General features: G+C 42.7%; 1 protein-coding gene across 1 annotated transcript; it reads right to left on the reverse strand.

The window, feature by feature from the left end:
• Positions 1 to 1,667: 1,667 nt before the first annotated feature.
• Positions 1,668 to 16,335, reverse strand: LOC137534848 (zinc finger protein 271-like). Its single transcript, XM_068256519.1, has 4 exons — positions 16,191 to 16,335; positions 15,976 to 16,061; positions 15,555 to 15,876; positions 1,668 to 6,386 (listed from the first exon to the last, which is right to left on the reverse strand). The coding sequence occupies exons 1-4, from the start codon at positions 16,219 to 16,221 to the stop codon at positions 4,699 to 4,701; spliced, it is 2,127 nt and encodes a 708-aa protein (XP_068112620.1). The 5' UTR covers positions 16,222 to 16,335; the 3' UTR covers positions 1,668 to 4,698.
• Between the last annotated feature and the right edge of the window lie 5,531 nt (positions 16,336 to 21,866).

The raw sequence follows: 21,866 nt of genomic DNA on the forward strand, positions 1-21,866 counted from the left end.
TATTGGGCCAATCAAAGTGTGGGGATAATGTCCTTTAAAGTGATTGGACCCACAGGGGCTCAGGGCAGGACGAGTGGAGCTCTCGTCATTGCCAATTAATAGCAGGCAAAAGTTTGTAGCGCCCGCTATGCTACTCTGATAAGGTGTTAGCATTGGTTAGTGAATCAAGCTCCTTACCAGAGTTAACTGTTAACAAGGCTGTGAAAAGCCCATTTTTGCGTGTAAAATGTCACATCTCACACAGTCGCATTGCGCACCAAAAACATATCATCGCGCGCAGAGTTCATTATGCCATTGAAACAATAGCACCCTGTGTGCCTAAAAGGTTGCATCCTATGCCCCTAAAAAGTTGCATGGTACTGTAAATAGCATGCGGCTTTTTATGGGCATAGGATGCGACCTTTTAGGCGCACAGGGTGCGAGGTTTCCAGGGCACTGTGGGCCACGTTTCACGCGAAGGCTGCAGCGTTAACGTTGCACCACGCAACGTTTTCGGCGCACCGCACAGCGCGCAATCTCTGGGCGTGCTAACTGCTTAGCACCCCCAAACCCTTTAGGCGTGCTAACTAGGTTAGTACCAGTTAGTGAATCGAGCCCAAGGAGTGTTAACTTTGATAAGGCACACTATTTGTTATAGTGAATCAACCTCAAAGTATTTTATAAATTATTGCAAAAAAAACAAAACAAAACATGCAAGCATTATGCATTATGCCTTATTTGTACTAACAAAGCATGCTCATACCAGCAGGTGCAGCTGATAACTCACATTAGAGTTGTTATTGTATTAAATAATTTTCTAAGAAAAAAAACAACTATTACTGGCCTAATAAAAATTCACATTCCTTTTGAAATAATGTAATGTATTTAAACCTATATAATACACTTTAAAGTTTGTAAAAACTAAAATAAATACACTCAGAGCCTAAAATATCTACCTTGGGCCTTGATTCACAAAACGTAACGCGCCCGTCGACACGAGTTAATTATCGTGAGTTTATGCTAATGGAGTCACATCTGAGCGCAGCCCTGCTCAGATACAACATGTCGTGGTTCTCTGCCACTGGGTAACACCACCGCCAGTTGGCTGCTCTCCTGCACCGACCAGGCACTTGTTAGTACTCGGTGCCGGCGCTGGACAAGCACCCTCCCGGAGAGTCACATCTGAGCGTGACCGCAGCCCTGCTCAGATACATGTCGTGGTTCTCTGCCGCTGGGTAACACCACCTCCAGTCAACTGCTCTCCTACACTGGCCAGGCGCTCTTTAGCACTCGGTACCGGCGCTGGACAGGCACTCTCCCGTAGAGTCACATGTAAGTGTGGCCGTAGCACTGCTCAGATACATCATGATGCAGTTTTCTGCCACTGGGTAACGCCACCGCCTGTCAGCTGCTCTCCTGCACTGGCCAGGCACTTGTAAGTACTCGGTACCGGCACTGGACAAGCACCCTCCCGTAAAGTCACATCTGAGCGTGGCCGCAGCCCTGCTCAGATACATCATGATGCAGTTCTCTGCCGCTGGGAAACGCCACCACCTGTCAGCTGCTCTCCTGCACCGGCCAGGCACTTGTTAGTACTCAGTACCAAAGCTGGACAGGCTGCGTCACATGGAGTCAGATCAGAGCATGGCCACAGCCATACTCATATACAACATGATGCAGTTCTCTGCTGCTGGGTAACACCACCTCCAGTCGACTGCTCTCCTGCACCAGCCAGGTACTTGTTAGTACTCGGTACCAGCGCTGGACAGGCTGCACCCCATGAAGTCAGATCAGAGCGTGGCCACAGCCCTGCTAGATACAACATGTCATGGTTCTCTGCCTCTGGGTAACACCACCTCCAGTCGGCTGCTCTCCTGCACTGGCCAGGCGCTTGTTAGCACTCAGTACCAGCGCTGGACAGGCACCCTCCCATAGAGTTGCTTCTGAACGTGGCCGCAGCAACATGTCACAGTTATCTGCTGCTGGGTAATGCCACCGCATGTCAGCGCTTGACATGCATGGTTACAACCACTGCCATGAAGCTGCACTTGAATTGCACTCGAATGGCACTCGTGGGCATTAGCCGGGCAGGCTGAACTGCCTGACATACACACAGTTCAGACTCCTATTTGAAGGAGGCCTAAATCTGTCCATCACATTAAGACTAAAATGACATTTATGTTGTCTTCCTGTTGTGTATTTGGGTGCTGTTGTGCAATGTCCACACAGGTCCATACTGCCATTAGCAGCTCTTCTTACAGGCAATTTCTGTCAAAGCCTCCGAACATCTTTAGTTGACTCTAGTTGAAATTATTCCATACTGGCCAAAGAGACCAAGGTTTCCACTTTTGTGGAAACTGAAGAGGAGCCCTCCAATATACTTACCAATCTTTCCCAACCTGATCACACAGGGAACAGTGACCCACCCCAACTTAGCCAGGCTAAGGTTAGCAGCATGGAACTTAAGAAGAGGAAGATGCAAACCTTAGGGTGTTCAGAAGAAGTCATCAGAACAATGTTACAATCAGGGAAAGCATTAAATAATAACACCTATGAGAAGATCTGGGGTAGATTTACAACAATCGCAGAAGATAATCATTTTGACCCACTGCCACACAAAGTAAATCCTGTTCTTCAGTTTTTCCATACTGGCTTAGACAAGGGGCTAGCCTACCATTCAAAGTACAGATTTCTGCACTATCAGCACTAACGGACCAGAGATGGACTACTAATTCATAAGTGGTTCAGTTTATCTCAGGTGTAATAAAGATCAAACCACCTAAGAAGACATGGGACTTGCCAATGATATTGAAGACTTAATCAATACTTAAACCCTAAAAGCTGCCTTCCTCACTTTTTTCGCAAGAATAATATCAGAGATGCAAGCTCTTGGTTACAAAGAACTTCTGTTAACATTCTTTGCCCATAGGGTGGTATTAAGGTCTACACAGCACTTTGGGCTTGATTCATGAAAGGTAACGTGCTCAAGCAGCACAGGTTAGACCAATGAGCACACACTACTGTCACCATTGCGTGTGCTCTTAAAGAGGAACTCCAGTGAAAATAATTTAATATAAAAAGTTGCTTAATTTTTACAATAATTATGTATACATGATTTAGTCAGAGTTTGCTCATTGTAAAATCTTTCCTCTCCTAGATTCACCTTCTGACATGTATTACATGGTGACATTGTTACTGTGGGCAGATTATGTAGCTGTTCTGGCTTTAACAGACAGCTATAAACAGCCATTTCCTGTGTGTGTCATTGTTACATTGTGGCAGTTTGCCCAGAGTACCGTACGGTACCAGAGCCTCTTGTGGGAGGGGTTTCAGCACAAAATCAGTCATACAGCGCCCCCTGATGGTCTGTTTGTGAAAATCATTATATTTTTCATGTAAAAGTGGGTATCAGCTACTGATTGGGATAAAGTTCAATTCTTGGTCGGAGTTTCTCTTTAAGCTACACGCACTCCTTGAAGTTATGTGCGCTCATTTGAAGTGCCGTGCAATGTGTTGTAGTGCGACCACTTTTACTTTTAGCATTGCCACAACTATATTAATTAATGTAGTAGCAGCGAGCTAATAAAGTATTGTGGTCAAGCTACATCACATTGTGCGGCACTTCAAATCAGCGAGCACTTCAAATGAACTTGTGATTAGACACATAAGTTAATAAATAAAATGCTTATATTATGCAACTATTTTTTTAAGTATTTAGTCAGTGTTCGCCAATTGTAAAATCTTTCCTCTCCTTGATTTACATTCTTAAATGTATCATGTTGCAGTTTACGGCTAGTAAGGAGCACCACTGTAAAATGTTTTGTTTTTTTTTTGTTCCAAAGTGAACAGAAACAACACCTGGTCTCCCAGAGGGCCCTGTAAGAATTCTGCAATTTCTCATAAACAGCCTAGGCTAACATCACTGGGAGGGTGGGGTTACATACCTATATACAGTAGATATAGGAAGTGTTTCTGATGCTGAAACCATGATAATTAATGCAAAATTGGGTATTATGAATAATGTATTTCATTCTACTTCATCCCTGTATCTCTTTAGATGTGCATATTTGTATTTTAGCATACAGAAGAGTTCCCCCTGGTAGCTGCAGCACATTTAAAGGGATAACTGAGATGCACAGGACAGAAAACCTCACACAGCTCCCTGCCTGCCCTGCTACACATGCTGGTAAGTGACACTTACCGAGCAGGGCTTAGTGAATTGAGGCATGTTTGTTCTGTAAATTACCAAACTTCTGCCTCATGGGGAAAAACTTTAGTGAATTGAGAATACAGCCCACTGTGGTGCCTCTTTAATAAATGGTGTTTGCAGGAATAAAACTATCCCTCCTGTCTTTAAAGGGTGGTGTAGTAAGGATAAAAACATGAATATATTACTTTCAGCTCTTCCTGCTCTTCTATAGAGGGCATGAGTTTAATAATGGGGATTTGTTAAAACGGTACGATTCTCCTCCTGTGGCTGAGATTTGTAGCGATAAATGTCATGTGTTGGGTATCAAATGAGTCATATGGACTCTGATATACTAGGCTAGAACTCACATCTGGGTTCAAAATACATAGTTTCTATCCATTACATCTATCCTATTACAGGATGTAGAGTCACTATTAGACTGTCACAAGGTGGTTGCTCTAGAACATTACTATCTAAAAGAATCAAGTAGCAAAATTAAAGTACAGGACATAAGTTCAGTTTCCTACTCTTCATGAACTTTGCTCAGTTACACTGTGAAATTTCTCATGACTTTTGAGGGTTGACTTCCAGGTAAAAGATTTCCCACATTCAGAACATGTGAACGGGCCCTCGCCAGTGTGACTTCTCTGGTGGGTTATAAGCTGCCTTTTGGCCATGAAACATTTATCACACTCAGAGCATGGAAAAGGACGCTCACCTGTGTGAGTTCTCTGGTGTATGAGCAGTCGCCCTTTCTCGTGGAACCCTTTCCCACACTCTGAACATTTGAATGGTCTGTCACCTGTGTGGAGATTTATATGCTTTCTCAATGTTCTGTTTTCAGAAAACCCCCTGCCACAATCGGGACATAAAAATGGCTTCTCACCAGTGTGGACTCTCTGGTGTGTAGCAAGACCTGCTCTGGTAAGGGCGGATTTCCCACACTCAGAACACGAGAAGGGTTTTTCTCCACTGTGAACTGTCTGATGCCTAAAAAGCTCCACTTTTGTAACAAAGGACTTCCCACATTCTTCACAGGAAAAAGAATGCTCTCCTCTGTGATATCTCTGGTGTCTGACAAGATTTTGCTTCTCATGGAAACACTTTCCACATTCTGAACATGAATACGGCTTCTCACCAGTGTGAACTTTCAAATGAGTCTTAAGGTTTACCTTCTGTGAGAAACATTTCCCACACTCTGAACATGAGAATGGCTTCTCACCAGTATGGACTTTCAAGTGGGAATGGAGCCCACCTATTAGTGAAAACCGCTTGTCACATTCAAGACAAGAAAAAGGTTTTTCTCCAGTATGAATCCTGTAGTGAGAACTGAGATCCGATTTTGCTTTGAAGGATTTCCCACACTCAGAACAAGAGTAGGGCCTTTCACCAGAGTGAACTCTCTGGTGTCTAACACGTTCTGCTTTTGTCTTAAATGATTTCCCACACACAGAACATGCAAAGGGCTTCTCACCATTATGATCTCTCTGGTGTCTAACGAGCAAACACTTTGTCATAAATGATTTCCCACACTCAGAACAGGAAAAGGGTTTTTCTCCTGTGTGAGATCTCTGGTGTCTAAAAAGTAAAGCCTTTGTTGAAAAGGATTTCTCACACTCAGAGCAAGAAAAGGATTTCTCAATATCATGAACTCGCTGGTGTGTCCCCAGTTCCACTTTCGTCTTGTACGATTTCCCACAAGTAGAACACGAAAAGGGCTTTAGATCAGTGTGTACTCTCTGGTGTCTGACCAAGTCTGTTTTGATCCTGAAGGTTTTCCCACACACGGGGCATGGAAAGGGCTTCTCACCAGTGTGAATTCGTTGGTGTGCTACAAGACCTGTTTTCCTTTTAAACGATTTCTCACACTCAGAACAGGAAAAGGGGTTTTCACCAGTGTGAATTCTCAGGTGTCTGATGAGTTCTGTTTTGGTCTTGAATGATTTTTCACACTCAGAACAGCAGTAGGGCTTTTCGCCGGTGTGACCTCTCTTGTGAAAAATGAGGCCAGTTTTGGACTTAAACGTTTTTGGACATTCAGAACATGAGTAGGACTTCTCGTGACTAGGAACATTCTTGTCTGTAGTGCGCAAACTTCGCATAACCGATTCCTTGCGGTTTCCTCTGCTAGAAGGCTGTGTGACACCACTATCTTCTGAATTGTCACCTGGATGTGACAAAGGATGTCCCTCCGAGGTGTTTCTGATGTAGGATTCATCTGTTGGAAAGAAAACTCTTATTAAAGTAGCTTTGAACCCACATTTATTATAATAATAAAATCATTCTTCAGTCACAACTGTGTTTCTGGAGTTGAGCCAAAATTGTTAATTGGATTTCTTAAACTCCCTGGTGGTACGCAGTTTCAGAGGCTGCATCCGCGAGAGGATTTTTTAAAATAAAATTTGATTTAAATGCTTAAGCTAGCACTTCGCTAGCTAACTATGGCCCCCAAGTCCCCCGACACCACTCTGATCCCCCCCCCACCCCCCGATCACCGCCGGCAATGTTTACCCGTCCGCGATCCCGCGAGAGCCGCAGCTTTACCATTTAGCTTCAGTCGTCGCTATGGCAACGATCGGACATGACGTCTGACATCATCGACGTCATGACATCATGCACAGTCCCGATCCTCCCCATAGCGAAGCCTGGAGCTGATTGGGAGGCTGCGCCATCGCGGAATCCCTGGAGGGTACGTATAACGGCGGCGATCAGGGGAGAGCGGAGGGACTTGGGGGGCATGGTTAGCTAGCCAAGTGCTAGCTTAATGAATCATATTTTATATTAAAAACAAGCCTCCGGGGGCCATGTGATCCTCTCCGGCAGCTAGCCCGAGCGTATGTCGGGCTTACCGCCAGGGAGGTTAAAGGACCACTGCCACAAAAATCTTAAAATTTAAAATACAAGTAAACATATACAAATAAGAAGTATGTTTCCTCCAGAGTGAAAAAAAAAAAAAAAACAATCTTTTTCCTACTCTATGCTGCTTTCACTTACAGTAAGTAGTAGAAATCTGACATTCCCGGCAGGTTTTGGGCTAGTCCATCTCTCCATAGAGGAATCTCAGCATGGCCTTTATTCTTTATGAGGACACTCTGTGAAAAAGTTTTATACAAAGATGCTGGCCAGCCTCCCTACTCAACATACACGTTTTTGGCAGTTGAACTAAGAAACTGCCATTCACTAAGCGCTTTTGAAAATACAGAAAACCCTGAGAGCCGCCCCCCCCCCCCCATGAGGAAGTGGGCTATTCCAAAATCTATCTGTTCTGTCAGACTTCTACTACTTACTGTAAGTGAAAGCAACATAGGGGAAAAGTAATTTATGGCTCATTTTATTCTGGAAGAAACGTACTTCTTATTTGTATGTGTTTATATATATTTTACATTTTAAGATTGTCTGGCCTGGCTGCAGGCTGTACCTCTCTTGAATCTATGCCAGCACAGCCCATTTATTTAAAGTGGATGTGAACTCTTGCACAGGACACAAGGAAAACATAGAAATGCACCATGAGGATTTAGCCTGTCTAATCACAAGTTGTAATTTGATCTCTTAGCTGTGTCCGCTAACTGCCATGGCAGATAAGCTCCTTTAAAAGCACAGTATGTTAACTATATGTCTTCTTCCATGAAAGCGGTAAGTAGACACACATCAGATTTAATGCAGGATTTGTATCAGCTATAAAAAAACAAATGTTTTCTTTATTATGCTGTTGTGTATCTTTTAGAGCAGAGAGGAAATTTTGAGTTCAGGTCCGTTTTAACTATATGTTGATGATCCTAAAAAGCTCACAGTTGGGCTCCCCCCCCCCCACCCCCACCCTCCACACACACACAGACTGTGGCAGCATTGCATGTATGGTGTGAGAGGTGCAGGTTGTCTCTCCCTGGAGAAATTGGACTGATTTATGTGTGTGTTCCATTTAGATTTCAATAATTTTTTATTGGTTTTAACATAGTACCAGAGTGACATTACAGTTACAGTAATGATCCATGAAGTATATTGCTGTTTACAACATCAGGTACTGTGAATACAGTGCAAATTAATAAAGTAATAACATAATAACATAACATGACAACATGAGTCTTGAAACTGTGGTAGCCTGTGAGAAGTGTAGAACAAGGATCGGAGAATTGGAGTATAGAAAGCAACCCCTAACCGAATAAATCAGTCTTTGGAAAGGCTGAGTGGTGGTATGTTTTTAACCACTTAATTAGGAAAGATGGCGACCGCCCATTCACAAACCAAAATGGCTGGGCAGGGCCACCTCCCCCTAGGTACAACTAAATGCTTATGAGGTCCTGCCTTCAGCAAGACAGGATCTTTATTGCAATTCTAGAAAGTCTACGCTTGTAACAACATGGTTTCTGGGAGTGTAAGCATTTTGGGGATTGCAATACCAATAGATCTAGAAAGAATTATACCGTATCAGGTTGTCAGTTCCTTAACTAAGGTAAGTAAAGAAAAGAAAGGAGAGGTGAAGAGGGAAAAAGAAGTATAGAGAAGAAGGTCTAGACCGCGAGAGCGGGGGGCCCATCAATCCCCCCCATAAGATGAAGAATATGGATTTGTCTCCACAGCCCGGGTAAGTAGTGTCAGTAACGTCTTAATTGGGAGCTTGTCTCAGGTCCTAAAATGTAATTGGTAAGGGGGGACCATATCTTATCAAACTTTTTGACGCTATCCATCAATCTAGCTTTAAGTTTCTCAAAAAATAAGATGAGGCAGAGCCTCTTTTTTACCTGATCAAAGGATAGGGATGTAGTGTTCCAGGAAGCAGCAATTGTTAACTTTGTTGCTGTAAAAATAAAGTTAATCAAAGCATTTTGAGTGGAGGTCAGATTTGGGTACGGGAGGCCTAAAAGTGTGTGAGCTGGGTTTTTGGGCACGGGAGTATTAAGCAGTGATGAGGCCCATGTGCAGACCCTTATCCACAGCCTATTTGCTTTTTTGCATTTCCACCAGATGTGGGTATGTGTACCAACCGCCGTGCAACCCCTGAAGCAACTAGGAGTGGAGTTTGGTTTAATTTTTGACAATCTTTGCGGAACTAGGTACCACCTAAATAACAATTTATAATTAGCTTCAATCAGATCAGCATTCACAGATAGACGGGGAATATTATTCCAGATATCTTGTAGGTCTTCATTTCCTATCGTAATACCTAATTCTTTCTCCCATTTTATTATGTACTCTGGTTTCCATTCTGAGTTCACTTGTGAAAGATTCCTATATATCATGGAAATAACTCCAGAGGAAAAGGGGTCTGTGGCACATATGGCCTCGTAAGCTGTTCTACATGAAAGAGAGGATAGATCAGGTATATTAGTTTTCACAAAGTGGGATATCTGCAAGTATCTGAAGTGTTCCTCTTTAGGTAGATTATGTTTCTCTTTCAGGTAGTTCAGTGATTTCATCCCTTGGTCGGTTGTGAGATCACAGATTCTCGTCAGTCTAGCTCCGGCCCACCATTGGTAACTCGCAGGAGACAGTAAACCAGCTGGGAAGGATGGATTGCCTAAAAACGAAGTTAGGGGGCGGTGAGGGGATATTAGCTTCCCTGAGTATTTGCAACTGTCCCAGACCGCGAGTGAGTTTTTAATTATAGGATTAGATATTTTATTGCGGGCAGAGGGAGATATCCAGAGAAGATTTTGTAGTTTGATAGGATGGACAACCTGTTCCTCTATACTCACCCACGAGGGTTTTCCTGCAATAGCGTGCCAACTGGTCAATGAGGCCAGTTGAGCAGCTTTGTAATACAACATTAGATCAGGGACGCCCAGACCCCCATTGGATCGTTGCAGGAGTAAGTATTTCATTTTAAAGCGAGGTTTCTTAGAGCCCAAATGAAATTGTTGATTTTGTTTTGGAGAGTCTCTATAAATGAAGAAGGAACGGAGACAGGGAGTAACCGAAACGCATACAAAAGTTTAGGGAGGAAAGTCATTTTGATAGCTGCGATCCTGCCCATCCAGGAAATTGAGTACCTCTTCCAGCACTCCAGCATCTTACAGAGCTCCCGAGACAAGGAAGGGTAATTATACTGAAATAAAGTATCATAAGAGCCTGTAAGGTAAATACCTAAATATGGGAGTTTACAATTTTCTACTTGAAATTCAAAAGCGTCTTGAAGCGCTTGCATTAATAGCGGGGGTAGAGATATGTTCAATGCTTTGGATTTTGCGGGGTTGATATGAAGCCCTGAAATCTTACCGAATTGTGTTAGGATATTATTTAAGGTGAGTAAGGATTTGGAAGGGCGAGAGATGCACATCACAAGGTCATCTGCAAATAACGCCAGTTTGTGCATTCTGCTACCTACTTGAATGCCTTGTATATCTGAGGTATTTCGGATCAGTATGGCTAAAGGCTCAATAAGTAGAGCAAAAAGTAGTGGGGATAGAGGACACCCCTGGCGGGTACCTCGTGTAATATGGAAGGAGGTTGACCGAAAGCCTTGGTATACAATTGCTGCAGAAGGTGTGGAGTATAAGGCCTTGATCCAGGAAATCATATTGTCACCAAAGCCCCAGTGTTGAAGCGCCGCCAGTAAATAAGACCATGCAACCGAATCGAAGGCCTTAGTAATGTCTAGTGCCAATAGCATTGCTGGGGTAGATGTAAGGTGGGCCTGATGAATTAAGTGGGTTAATCTACGTACACTATCCCCAGCTTGCCTTTGGGGCATAAAGCCCACCTGATCATTATGTATGAGCGTGGTAATTTTGTTATTTAGGCGATTAGCTAAAACCTTGGCCAAAATTTTGATGTCTAAGTTTAGGAGGGAGATAGGGCGGTAGTTAGACCAAATTTGTGAGTTGGTATTTGGTTTGGGGATCATACTAATGAATGCTGAAATAGTTTCTTGATGAAATTGGGCACCCTTAAGAATATTGTTGAATGCGCTAACTAAATGTGGGGCCAAAATTTTGTTAAATTTTTTGTAGTAAATAGCCCTAAAACCATCTGGGCCTGGTTGTTTATTTAATTTTAGTTGTTTTATTACCTGTTGAACTTCTGTTAAAGTATTTTCCTTGTCTAGAGATTCCCTCAGTCCCGCGGGGAGTGCCGGAAGAGGTATTTTGGACAAAAATTCACTGATCTGTGAAGGAGAGGCTTTGTCAGGTGAGTTATATAGTTTCTCTAGGTTAGTACGGAAAGTTTCCACAATTTTGGCAGGGTTGGCAGATATTTGATTATGGTCGACCTGTAGGGAGATAGATTTGAATGATAAATCCGTCTGTCTCAACCTATTAGCCAACAAGGTGTCAGGTTTATTGTTTTTGAGATAAAACTTGAGTTTAGAAAAGGAGAGTTGTTTCTCTGCCAACTCTGTTAAGCTAAGATTAAGTGCTGTTTCTGCTTGTAAGAGCTCTCTTTTATTTTCCGGAGAGGGGGCTTCTTGAAATAACTCATGCACTTCTGTATATTTTTTCTCTAATTCTGACAAAGCCTGCTTTTTTTCTTTTTGTGTGTTCCATTTAAAGATAGAACCATGAAATGTTCACTTGCTTGTTTACTGGTGTAGGAAGAGTAACAACCAATTCTATGAAGGGAACCTCAACTGAATTGCAATTCTGCAATCTAGTTGTTTTTATTGCTACCTAACTAGAGTTCCAGCTTGCTATGAGTGTGTTTTGAGTGCAGAGGGTTAACGATTGTATGGATATCGACCATTCCCTTCAGCCCGGGCTCCCCACATACAACCCAAGTGCCAGCAGGATAAGCATGGCTACCCTTGCTTGAAGCAAATCTGAAGTGAATAAAAAAAAAAAAAACAGATAACTATGGACAGGGAAAGCTCTGGTTCCCATAGAACCGATGGGTCGAATAATGCTCTATGCCACCACGGGAGGCTTTGGAAGCCTTTAGGGGGGCTCCTGAAGACTGGAAGCTCCATACTGTGCATGCCCGAGCACGCGAAGGATTGGAAATGGGCCTTTCATATGGTTTACAACATCTCCTCCTCATTTGTTAGTGCTATGATGTTATACTGAGGGATGGAAATAGGCATTTTATATGGTGTACAGTATCTCTTCCTCATTTGTTGGTACTATGATGTTATACTGAGGAATGGGGATAGACCTTTCATATGGTGTACAGTATCTCCTCCTCATTTGTTGGTACTATGATGTTATACTGAGGAATGGAGATGGGCCTTTCATATGGTGTACAGTATCTCCTCCTCATTTGTTGGTGCTATGATGTTATACTGAGGAATGGAGATGGACCTTTCATATGGTGTACAGTATCTCTTCCTCATTTGTTGGTGCTATGATAATATACTGAGGAATGGAGATGTACCTTTCATATGGTGTACAGTATCTCTTCCTCATTTGTTGGTGCTATGACGTTATACTGAGGAATGGGGATGGGCCTTTCATATGGTGTACAGTATCTCCTCCTCATTTGTTGGTACTATGATGTTATACTGAGGAATGGAGATGGGCCTTTCATATGGTGTACAGTATCTCCTCCTCATTTGTTGGTACTATAATGTTATACTGAGGAATGGAGATGGGCCTTTCATATGGTGTACAGTATCTCCTCCTCATCTGTTGGTACTATGATGTTATACTGAGGAATGGAGATGGGCCTTTCATATGGTGTACAGTAACTCCTCCTCATTTGTTGGTACTATGTTATACTGAGGGATGGAGATGGGCCTTTCATATGGTGTACAGTATCTCCTCCTCATTTGTTGGTACTATAATGTTATACTGAGGAATGGAGATGTGCCTTTCATATGGTGTACAGTATCTCCCCCTCATTTGCTGGTACTATGATGTTATACTGAGGAATGGAGATGGGCCTTTCATATGGTGTACAGCATCTCCTCCTCATTTGTTGGTACTATGATGTTATACTGAGGAATGGAGATGGGCCTTTCATATGGTGTACAGTATCTCCTCCTCATTTGTTGGTATTATAATGTTATACTGAGGAATGGAGATGTGCCTTTCATATGGTGTACAGTATCTCCCCCTCATTTGCTGGTACTATGATGTTATACTGAGGAATGGAGATGGACCTTTCATATGGTGTACAGTATCTCCTCCTCATTTGTTGGTACTATGATGTTATACTGAGGAAAGGAGATGGACCTTTCATATGGTGTACAGTATCTCCTCCTCATTTGTTGGTGCTATGATGTTATACTGAGGAATGGAGATGGGCCTTTCATATGGTGTACAGTATCTCCCCCTCATTTGCTGGTATTATGATGTTATACTGAGGAATGGAGATGGGCTTTTCATATGGTGTACAGTATCTCCTCCTCGTTTGTTGGTGCTATAATGTTATACTGAGGAATGGATATGGGCCTTTCATATGGTGTACAGTATCTCCTCCTCATTTGTTGGCGCTATGATGTTATACTGAGGAATGGAGATGGGCCTTTCATATGGTGTACAGTATCTCCTCCTCATGTGTTGGTGCTATGATGTTATACTGAGGAATGGATATGGACCTTTCATATGGTGTACAGTATCTCCTCCTCATTTGTTGGTACTATGATGTTATACTGAGGAATGGAGATGGACCTTTCATATGGTGTACAGTATCTCCTCCTCATTTGTTGGCACTATGATGTTATACTGAGGAATGGAGATGGGCCTTTCATATGGTGTACAGTATCTCCTCCTCATTTGTTGGTACTATGATGTTATACTGAGGAATGGAGATGGACCTTTCATATGGTGTACAGTATCTCCTCCCCATGTGTTGGTTCTATGATGTTATACTGAGGAATGGAGATGGACCTTTCGTATGGTGTACAGTATCTCCTCCCCATGTGTTGCAGCTATAATGTTATACTGAGGAATGGAGATGGGCCTTTCATATGGTGTACAGTATCTCCTCCTAATTTGTTGGTACTATGATGTTATACTGAGGAATGGAGATGGGCCTTTCATATGGTGTACAGTATCTCCTCATTTGTTGGTGCTATGATGTTATACTGAGGAATGGAGATGGACCTTTCATATGGTGTACAGTATCTCCTCCTCATTTGTTGGTGCTATGATGTTATACTGAGGAATGGAGATGGGCCTCTCATATGGTGTACAGTATCTCCTCCTCATTTGTTGGTACTATGATGTTATACTGAGGAATGGAGATAGACCTTTCATATGGTGTACAGTATCTCCTCCCCATGTGTTGGTTCTATGATGTTATACTGAGGAATGGAGATGGGCCTTTCATATGGTGTACAGTATCTCCTCCTCATTTGTTGGTACTATGATGTTATACTGAGGAATGGAGATAGACCTTTCATATGGTGTACAGTATCTCCTCCCCATGTGTTGGTACTATGATGTTATACTGAGGAATGGAGATGGGCCTCTCATATGGTGTACAGTATCTCCTCCTCATTTGTTGGTACTATGATGTTATACTGAGGAATGGAGATGGGCCTTTCATATGGTGTACAGTATCTCCTCCCCATGTGTTGGTACTATGATGTTATACTGAGGAATGGAGACGGACCTTTCATATGGTGTACAGTATCTCCTCCTCATTTGTTGGTGCTATGATGTTATACTGAGGAATGGAGATGGGCCTCTCATATGGTGTACAGTATCTCCTCCTCATTTGTTGGTACTATGATGTTATACTGAGGAATGGAGATAGACCTTTCATATGGTGTACAGTATCTCCTCCCCATGTGTTGGTTCTATGATGTTATACTGAGGAATGGAGATGGGCCTTTCATATGGTGTACAGTATCTCCTCCTCATTTGTTGGTACTATGATGTTATACTGAGGAATGGAGATAGACCTTTCATATGGTGTACAGTATCTGCTCCCCATGTGTTGGTACTATGATGTTATACTGAGGAATGGAGATGGGCCTCTCATATGGTGTACAGTATCTCCTCCTCATGTGTTGGAGCTATGATGTTATACTGAGGAATGGAGATGGGCCTTTCATATGGTGTACAGTATCTCCTCCTCATGTGTTGGTATTATGATGTTATACTAAAGAGCTGCCGATTCTCCTTTAGGGCCCTTTTCCACTAGCGGTGATTGCGATGCTGAATCACAAAATCGCAAACCGCTAGTGATTTTAAAAGCACTACAGTTTGTATTTTAACATAGGAATCGTGGTAGGTAATTTCCACTACCGCTATTCATTTGTTACTGAAACGTAATTGCGCCGTGGAGCGATTTTTGACACAATTTTGCTATGCAGTCCAGTGCATAGCAAAATCGCGATTGCAAACGCCGGGGAAATTTGTTACTTTGCTGAATCGCAATCGCTAGCGTTCAGCATGAACACCAGCAATTGCTAGTGGAAACCGGCCCTAAGGCTATGTACCCTAAGCTTGTTGGTTTAATAAGAGAATGTGAGTCTTTTTTTTAACATGCAGTGCTTATTACTTACCTATGTTTATATCTACAGAAAGGTCCTCCTCTTTAATTTTCACCAACATAATATCATCTTCAGTAGCACTTTGATCACCCCTCATATACTTTTCATCTTCTTCTTCAGTTGACCTCGTCCTGCCACTGGTCTCTGTAGACTGATGATGGGTGATCACATATGTCTGTTTTTCTTCCTCTTTATTTCCAGTTGTCTCATCCTCTTCCTCTTTCACTGTTTTAATCTTTTCACCATCCTCTGAAGAGTCCTGATCCTGATCACCCATCATGTATGTCTCTTCTTCCTCTTTACTCTCAATTTTCACTACAATCAAGTCTTCACCCTAACATAACATGCAAACATAAACTGACTCAAGGACAAAAAAACATGTCTCACAATGTAGATTATTATTTTTTAATCTTTATTCCCTCTTCCCTCCTACCTGATAACAGTATGTGCAGTCTTGAAGTTCTTGTGAATAAAGAGGACCTTTACATCTCTGTGGTGGGTTTCTGTTACTGGATCCATCTGTAGTAAACACACACTGACTGAATACATTGTCTCTATGTGATTATCAGATGATGGCGGGGGGGGGGGGGGGGGGGTGGACCCTCTGTACTGCTCTCTCCTTTACAGGAAATGAAAGTCTCCTCTTACCCGGTGATGTGAGGGGCAGCTGATTCTCCATCCTGGCGTCCTCCTAGAGGTCCCTGTGTCCTTAAATACTCCCACTGTTGATCTTGTTGATGATCTTAGGATCTACTCATTATTTTGCATGTCCTAGCTGAGTCTCTTGGTTGCAATGTGGGCAGCCTGTACAATAAAGACAGTAGCAGTTATCAGTCTATCTTCCAAGAATCAACTTCACCTCTGTGGTCAGGTGTGTTTTATTAACAGAGATAGAAGTGACATTGTGTGACCTCCCTGAATCAAATGTACAAGAAAAACACAGCTGCACTCTTCGCATCGGGGGCTATGAATAAGGACACAATTGTCCGAAACATGTCAGACTTTCTTTGCTGTTTTATGGATGTCTAATAAAGCGTATGGAAGCTAATTGTTGGTGAGTGCGGACATTTTATTTTTGCCCAGTGACCTCCCTGAATCACTCATCAAATTTTGTGAGTGTTTTAATATCAGAGACCAGAATATCTATCTATCTATCTATCTATCTATCTATCTATCTATCTATCTATCTATCTATCTATCTATCTATCTTAATTCAGGGATATTGAAAGAATTAGCTGAAGTTTGTGGGGAGCTTGTGGTGAATGTAGGGCTGGATTTACAACTCAGTGGCCAATAGGCATAGTTGTTAAAGTGCTAAACTCCGCCCTGAACACAGGCCACACCCCCAAGTAAAAATATTTCAAATTCTAATCCCTTCCTTATGTCACTACTGTCCTCAGAATCTTACACTCTAATCCCTGTCTCTTATCATTCTCACTGACATGAGACAAGGTTGTAGGGTGTAAGTGCCTAAGGTCACTGATCTGAGGAGGGAAGGCCGCCTCTCCCACATAAGGCGCCTGTAGGCATGTGTCTACAGTGCCTTATGGAAAATCTGGCCCTGGGTGAATGGAGCAGAAATAAAATAGTAGAAACAAAAAAGGACCTAAAAATGGTGTGAGAGGAGCTGAGGGAGGCTTGACTGTTAGAGAAAGAAGAGAGAGCGAAGAGAGGAGGCAGAACAGAGAAGATCGGCAGCTAGCAGCATTGACGTGCAGATTTGCATGCTAAAGGACCACTATAGTAACAAACTGTAAAAATGATCATACATATAAAATGTACATTTCTCCAAGAGTAAAATGCACTTTTAATTACTTTTTTCCTATGTTGCCGGCATTTACAGTACATAGTAAAAACCTGACAAATCTTTACAGATCTTGAATTAGTCCATCTCCTCATGGAAGATTCTAAGTATTATCTTTGTTCTTTACAAAAGCACTCCCGGGAAATGATCTATACAAAGATTGTGAAATGGATAAGGTGGGCCTTAAGAAAAAAACACTGACTAGTAAATCTTAACAAATGATAAATGTTTAGAGTAAATGCAGTATACTCACAAAGTAGGGTCACCACAAAGGCAACCACTGTAAAGGGGCCCATACACTGGTCGATTTCAGCCATCATTCGATCAATCGTTTCTATAGAATCGATCGATCAGAAATTGATTCTTTCAAATCTATCAATCGATCAATGTGTGGCCAATTTCGATTAATTTCGATGGCTTTGATCTAACTGACAGGATGGAAGACCTGGGTCGATCTGCGGCTGGTAGTAGATCCGTGGCCCATAGAGTTGCATTGGATCTAATGGTCCAATAATGCATTTAGATAGATTTCAATCTGAAATCTATTGGAAATCTTTCCTAGTGTGTGGCACACATCAGATAGATTCCTGTCAGATTCGATTGACAAACATCTGACAGAAATCTATCTGGTGGTCAAATCTGCTGCAAATTTATAAGTGTATGGCCACCTTAACAGCAGGTGGGGAGATTAAACCTGTCCCCACTCAGAATTAGGAAGTCGCTCGCTGTAGATCAGGAAAGAAAGGGGTAACACCTCTCCACCAAGGGGGCACTCAGACATTGTATGAAGGGAACAGAGGCGCCAAAAGAATAAAATCTACTAAAAAAAATTAAAAACATAAATAAAGAGGAGGTAGTGGTGGACTTGCCTCCTCAAGCAGACAAACAAACTGTCGATTTCAATAGTGAAAAGTTTTATTTATACAATCCCAAGTTGTCCTTTGAGAGAAGTTTTTGCTCATTGATACTAATGATCTACACCCAGCAAATTATTATTCTTATTTATTCAGGCATCCTTTTTGACACTTTTTTCACAGATTGCAATTGAAGAAGCAGCATAATGCAGTTGATGTGAAAGCCAATGGGCTGTTTACCTCTAATGTTTCTACTGTGAAATAACATTGGTGGCCAGTACAGTATAATCTCATTATAATAAACTCTGGTATAGTAAACATTGGGGTATATTAAACTAACTCTCCACATACCGGCCAATCTCCATTATAAGTCTATGGGAGCAATGCCTAGTATAGTAAACCCTGATATAATAAAACTTCTGTTATTGTAAACATGTTTTTTGACCCCTACATGATGCTGACTCTGGATATAGTAAACAGTGGGTGCTACATGCGTCATGTGTCAGTTTGAAACACATGGTCAACTGCTCTCTTCAGGGCTGGTTGCAGGTGAGTTGATGTCTGATAGAATTGGTAAGACAAGAAGAATGGCACCAGTGCTGGATATACAGTACTGTACAAAATAAGAAGCTTGGGGGAAAATGAGGAATAATGTGAACATAAACAAAAGAGGTTCCAGCGTTCGAACACTGGCAATACAGCGCAGGAGACTTGGGCATAGTCGGCGCCACCGTAGACCGTAATCGGATTTACGGCTATAGCGGCGCACAGCCAGTAATTTCAGCAATAGCTGGAAGCCGAATTACATCATTCCCCACCATCCACATCGACCTAGAGGGGGAATAGTAATTAACGTCGCCGGGAACTTGTGCAGAAGCAGGATAAGCCATACCGGCTGTATCCTGCACCCAAGTCTCCCGGGGGCGAATACTCTCATACACCCAGCGTTACCACTTCCACTTTGCAACCACCAATAAAAGTATCATCTCAGTCCTCCAACGGGATTGTACACACTCCTGGTTATCGCTTCCCTCGTTAGAGATGATACTCCTGGTAGTGTGTGGAGTGCAGTACAGGCTACTTTCACTTGTAGTGCAGATCAGAGAGGGCCTACTCACTGCAAAACTAAGGACAATGGAGAGAAGAGTGCCAAGTCCCACCCACGGAGGTATCGGAGCTACTTGCATTACAGATGCGAGTGGCTTATCATGATTGGCTGCATTTTGAAGAGAGGCTTCATGATTGGCTCAAGTGTTAGCAGAAGGTTTTGCAGTACACATGCTGCAAGTCCCGCCCATGGATGTGTTGGAGCCACTCCCAGGAAGTGGCTGCCTCTATTCAGTGACGGCTGCAATTTTTAAGGAGCTCTGGATACTGTACCAGCAATGTGTCCAGCCTGGCTCTGCAGCCCTAAGGTATACTTAACCTTGTAGTCCACCAAATGTGCAAATGTACTGTATAGCCACTGGGAGGACAGAGTTGCTCCTTTGCAGCAAGGAATGTACTAGGGCATGCCGGGCCATTTCCAGGACAATTTGTGATATATTAATCTTCTGATATAGTAAACCACTTTTCCCGGTCCCTTGGAATTTGCTATAACAAGATTATACTGCAATGTGCTATTCCGTTAATCACTAATTTAGCTTAAAGGAATGGTCCAAGCAATAAAAAAAAAAAAAAGATCCACTTACCTGGGGCTTCCTCCAGCCCGTGGCAGCCGTCCTGTGCCCTCGCCGCAGCTCCGGAGGCTCCCGGTCTTCCCCGTTGGCGCAGCCGACCTGGCCAGGTCGGGCTCCGGGTTGGCTCCTTCTGCGCTCCACCGTGAGGGTCACGTGGTCCCTCCAACGTCATCAGGACGGTACTGCGCAGGCGCAGTTCTGATCAAGCATTGATACACCATCCAAAATCTAATCTTTTGTTTCCATAAAAGTTGTGATTTTACAAAATGGAGAGCAGAATATTTTTTTCATTCATAATTTTTTTTTTTTTTTTTTTTTTTTAATAATTAAGTTCCTTGCCATGCCTCATATCCATATAGCTCTGGTACTGACCAACCCATCAGAATATTTGTCATTTTGTACTCCAGAGTCATAACTGCTGATGTATTTACCTGTAGTATATTGATTTCCCAGGTGCTTAGTACTTTGCACTATATGCGAAGCTGCAGGTTTTTTCCATTATTTTATAAACTGTGGCTTTGTTGTCTTCTGTAAAAAAACAAAAATAATAAAAAAAATAAGCTCCTAAGCATCCATCACTAAGCTTTTACCAGAGAAACAGACAACCGTGCAAGTATATAAGTACATACATAAACAATGCAGTGTAACAGTAACAATAGCATCCCTGCTCAGGTGGATCCACTACAGCAGAGGTGAGAAACAACAGTGATCTTGCCATGTAGAGAAAGGAGGGGTGGGCTACCCTAGTGAGCTTACACTCCAGAGCAGCCTTTCTCAACCTTTCTACCCTGGAGTAACCCTGCAAATAACTTTGGGATATCAGGGAACCCCTGCAAACAATTTTTTGATCTCGAGGAACCCCTGCATTTATTTTGCAGGAGGCGTGGTCTTTAAAAGTATGTGTGGCTGTTTATTTCACTACCCCCATTACACTGCCACTCATTATACTGTCTCCTGACCCCCCAATTTAGTGCTTCTTGTTACAGTACCACCTATTATAGTTTGCTCTATTATACTACCCTTACGATGGGGTAAAATGCCAGGGAACCCCTGCAGAGTACTCGAGGAACCCTGGGGTTCCAGGGAACCCTGGTTGAGAAAGCCTGCTCCAGAGAATGGAGGGTTGGGCTCTCCTACGAGCTTACAATCTAGAGGAGAGGGCTACCCTTGTGAGCTTACAATTTAGAGAGGAGGGGGGTGGGCTGTCCTTGTGAGCTTACAATCTACAGAGGAGGGGAGTGGGCTGTCCTTATTAGCTTACAATCTAGAGATGAGAGATATAGAGCAGATTTGTTATTTGTTTAGTGGTTTGCTACCCCAATTTCTCCTTCCCTAGATGAAGCCAGTTAGTTATTTTAGGAGATTTATTTTTATCACCATCATTAAAATACATGTTCTTACCTTTTCTCTGCTGCCAGAGCCAACAATGTCGGCTCTCCACTTTCTCTGCTTCACCTCTTACCTTTAACCCTTTTGTGATATCACTTCCTTTCACCAATATCTGCATGTTCCCTACTAGCTATGGATTAGGGTGCCATCTTGTGGACAATAAACTAACTGCATGCAGTCTTCATTTTAATTTGTTTTGGCATTGTGTGTGATACTGACTAGCTTCTGCCTGCTAGTTGTCTCTTTGCTTACTTGGGTAAGTCTTACTTTCATGTCCCTCCATCTGCACTGAGTGGGGTTGATTCACTATTACTATAGCTCTCCTTAGTGCATGCTTAGCGTGCCTTATCAGGGTTAATGTGCCTTATCAGAGTAGCATAGCGAGCGCTACAAACTAATTGACAATGACTAATTGACAATGACGAGGGCTCCATTCGTCCTGCCCTGAGCCCCTGTGGGCCAATCAAAGTGCGGGGATTATGTCCTTTAAAGTGATTGGACCCGCAGGGGCTCAGGGCCAGATGAGTGGAGCCCTCGTCATTGTCAGTTAGCAAGCATAAGTTTGTAGCGCTCGCTACGCTACTCTGATAAGTCATGT

The sequence above is a fragment of the Hyperolius riggenbachi genome, chromosome 10 (genome assembly GCF_040937935.1).
Source record: "Hyperolius riggenbachi isolate aHypRig1 chromosome 10, aHypRig1.pri, whole genome shotgun sequence".
In the NCBI taxonomy this organism is placed as follows: Eukaryota; Metazoa; Chordata; class Amphibia; order Anura; family Hyperoliidae; genus Hyperolius; species Hyperolius riggenbachi.

Coding starts and splice junctions, on each gene's coding strand:
- LOC137534848 (XM_068256519.1), bottom strand. CDS start 16,221: ATGGAGAATCAGCTGCCCCTCACATCACCGG. Junction 16,062..16,190: donor GCTGCCCCTCACATCACCGG/GTAAGAGGAGAC, acceptor TGTTTACTACAG/ATGGATCCAGTAACAGAAAC. Junction 15,877..15,975: donor ACTGCACATACTGTTATCAG/GTAGGAGGGAAG, acceptor ATGTTATGTTAG/GGTGAAGACTTGATTGTAGT.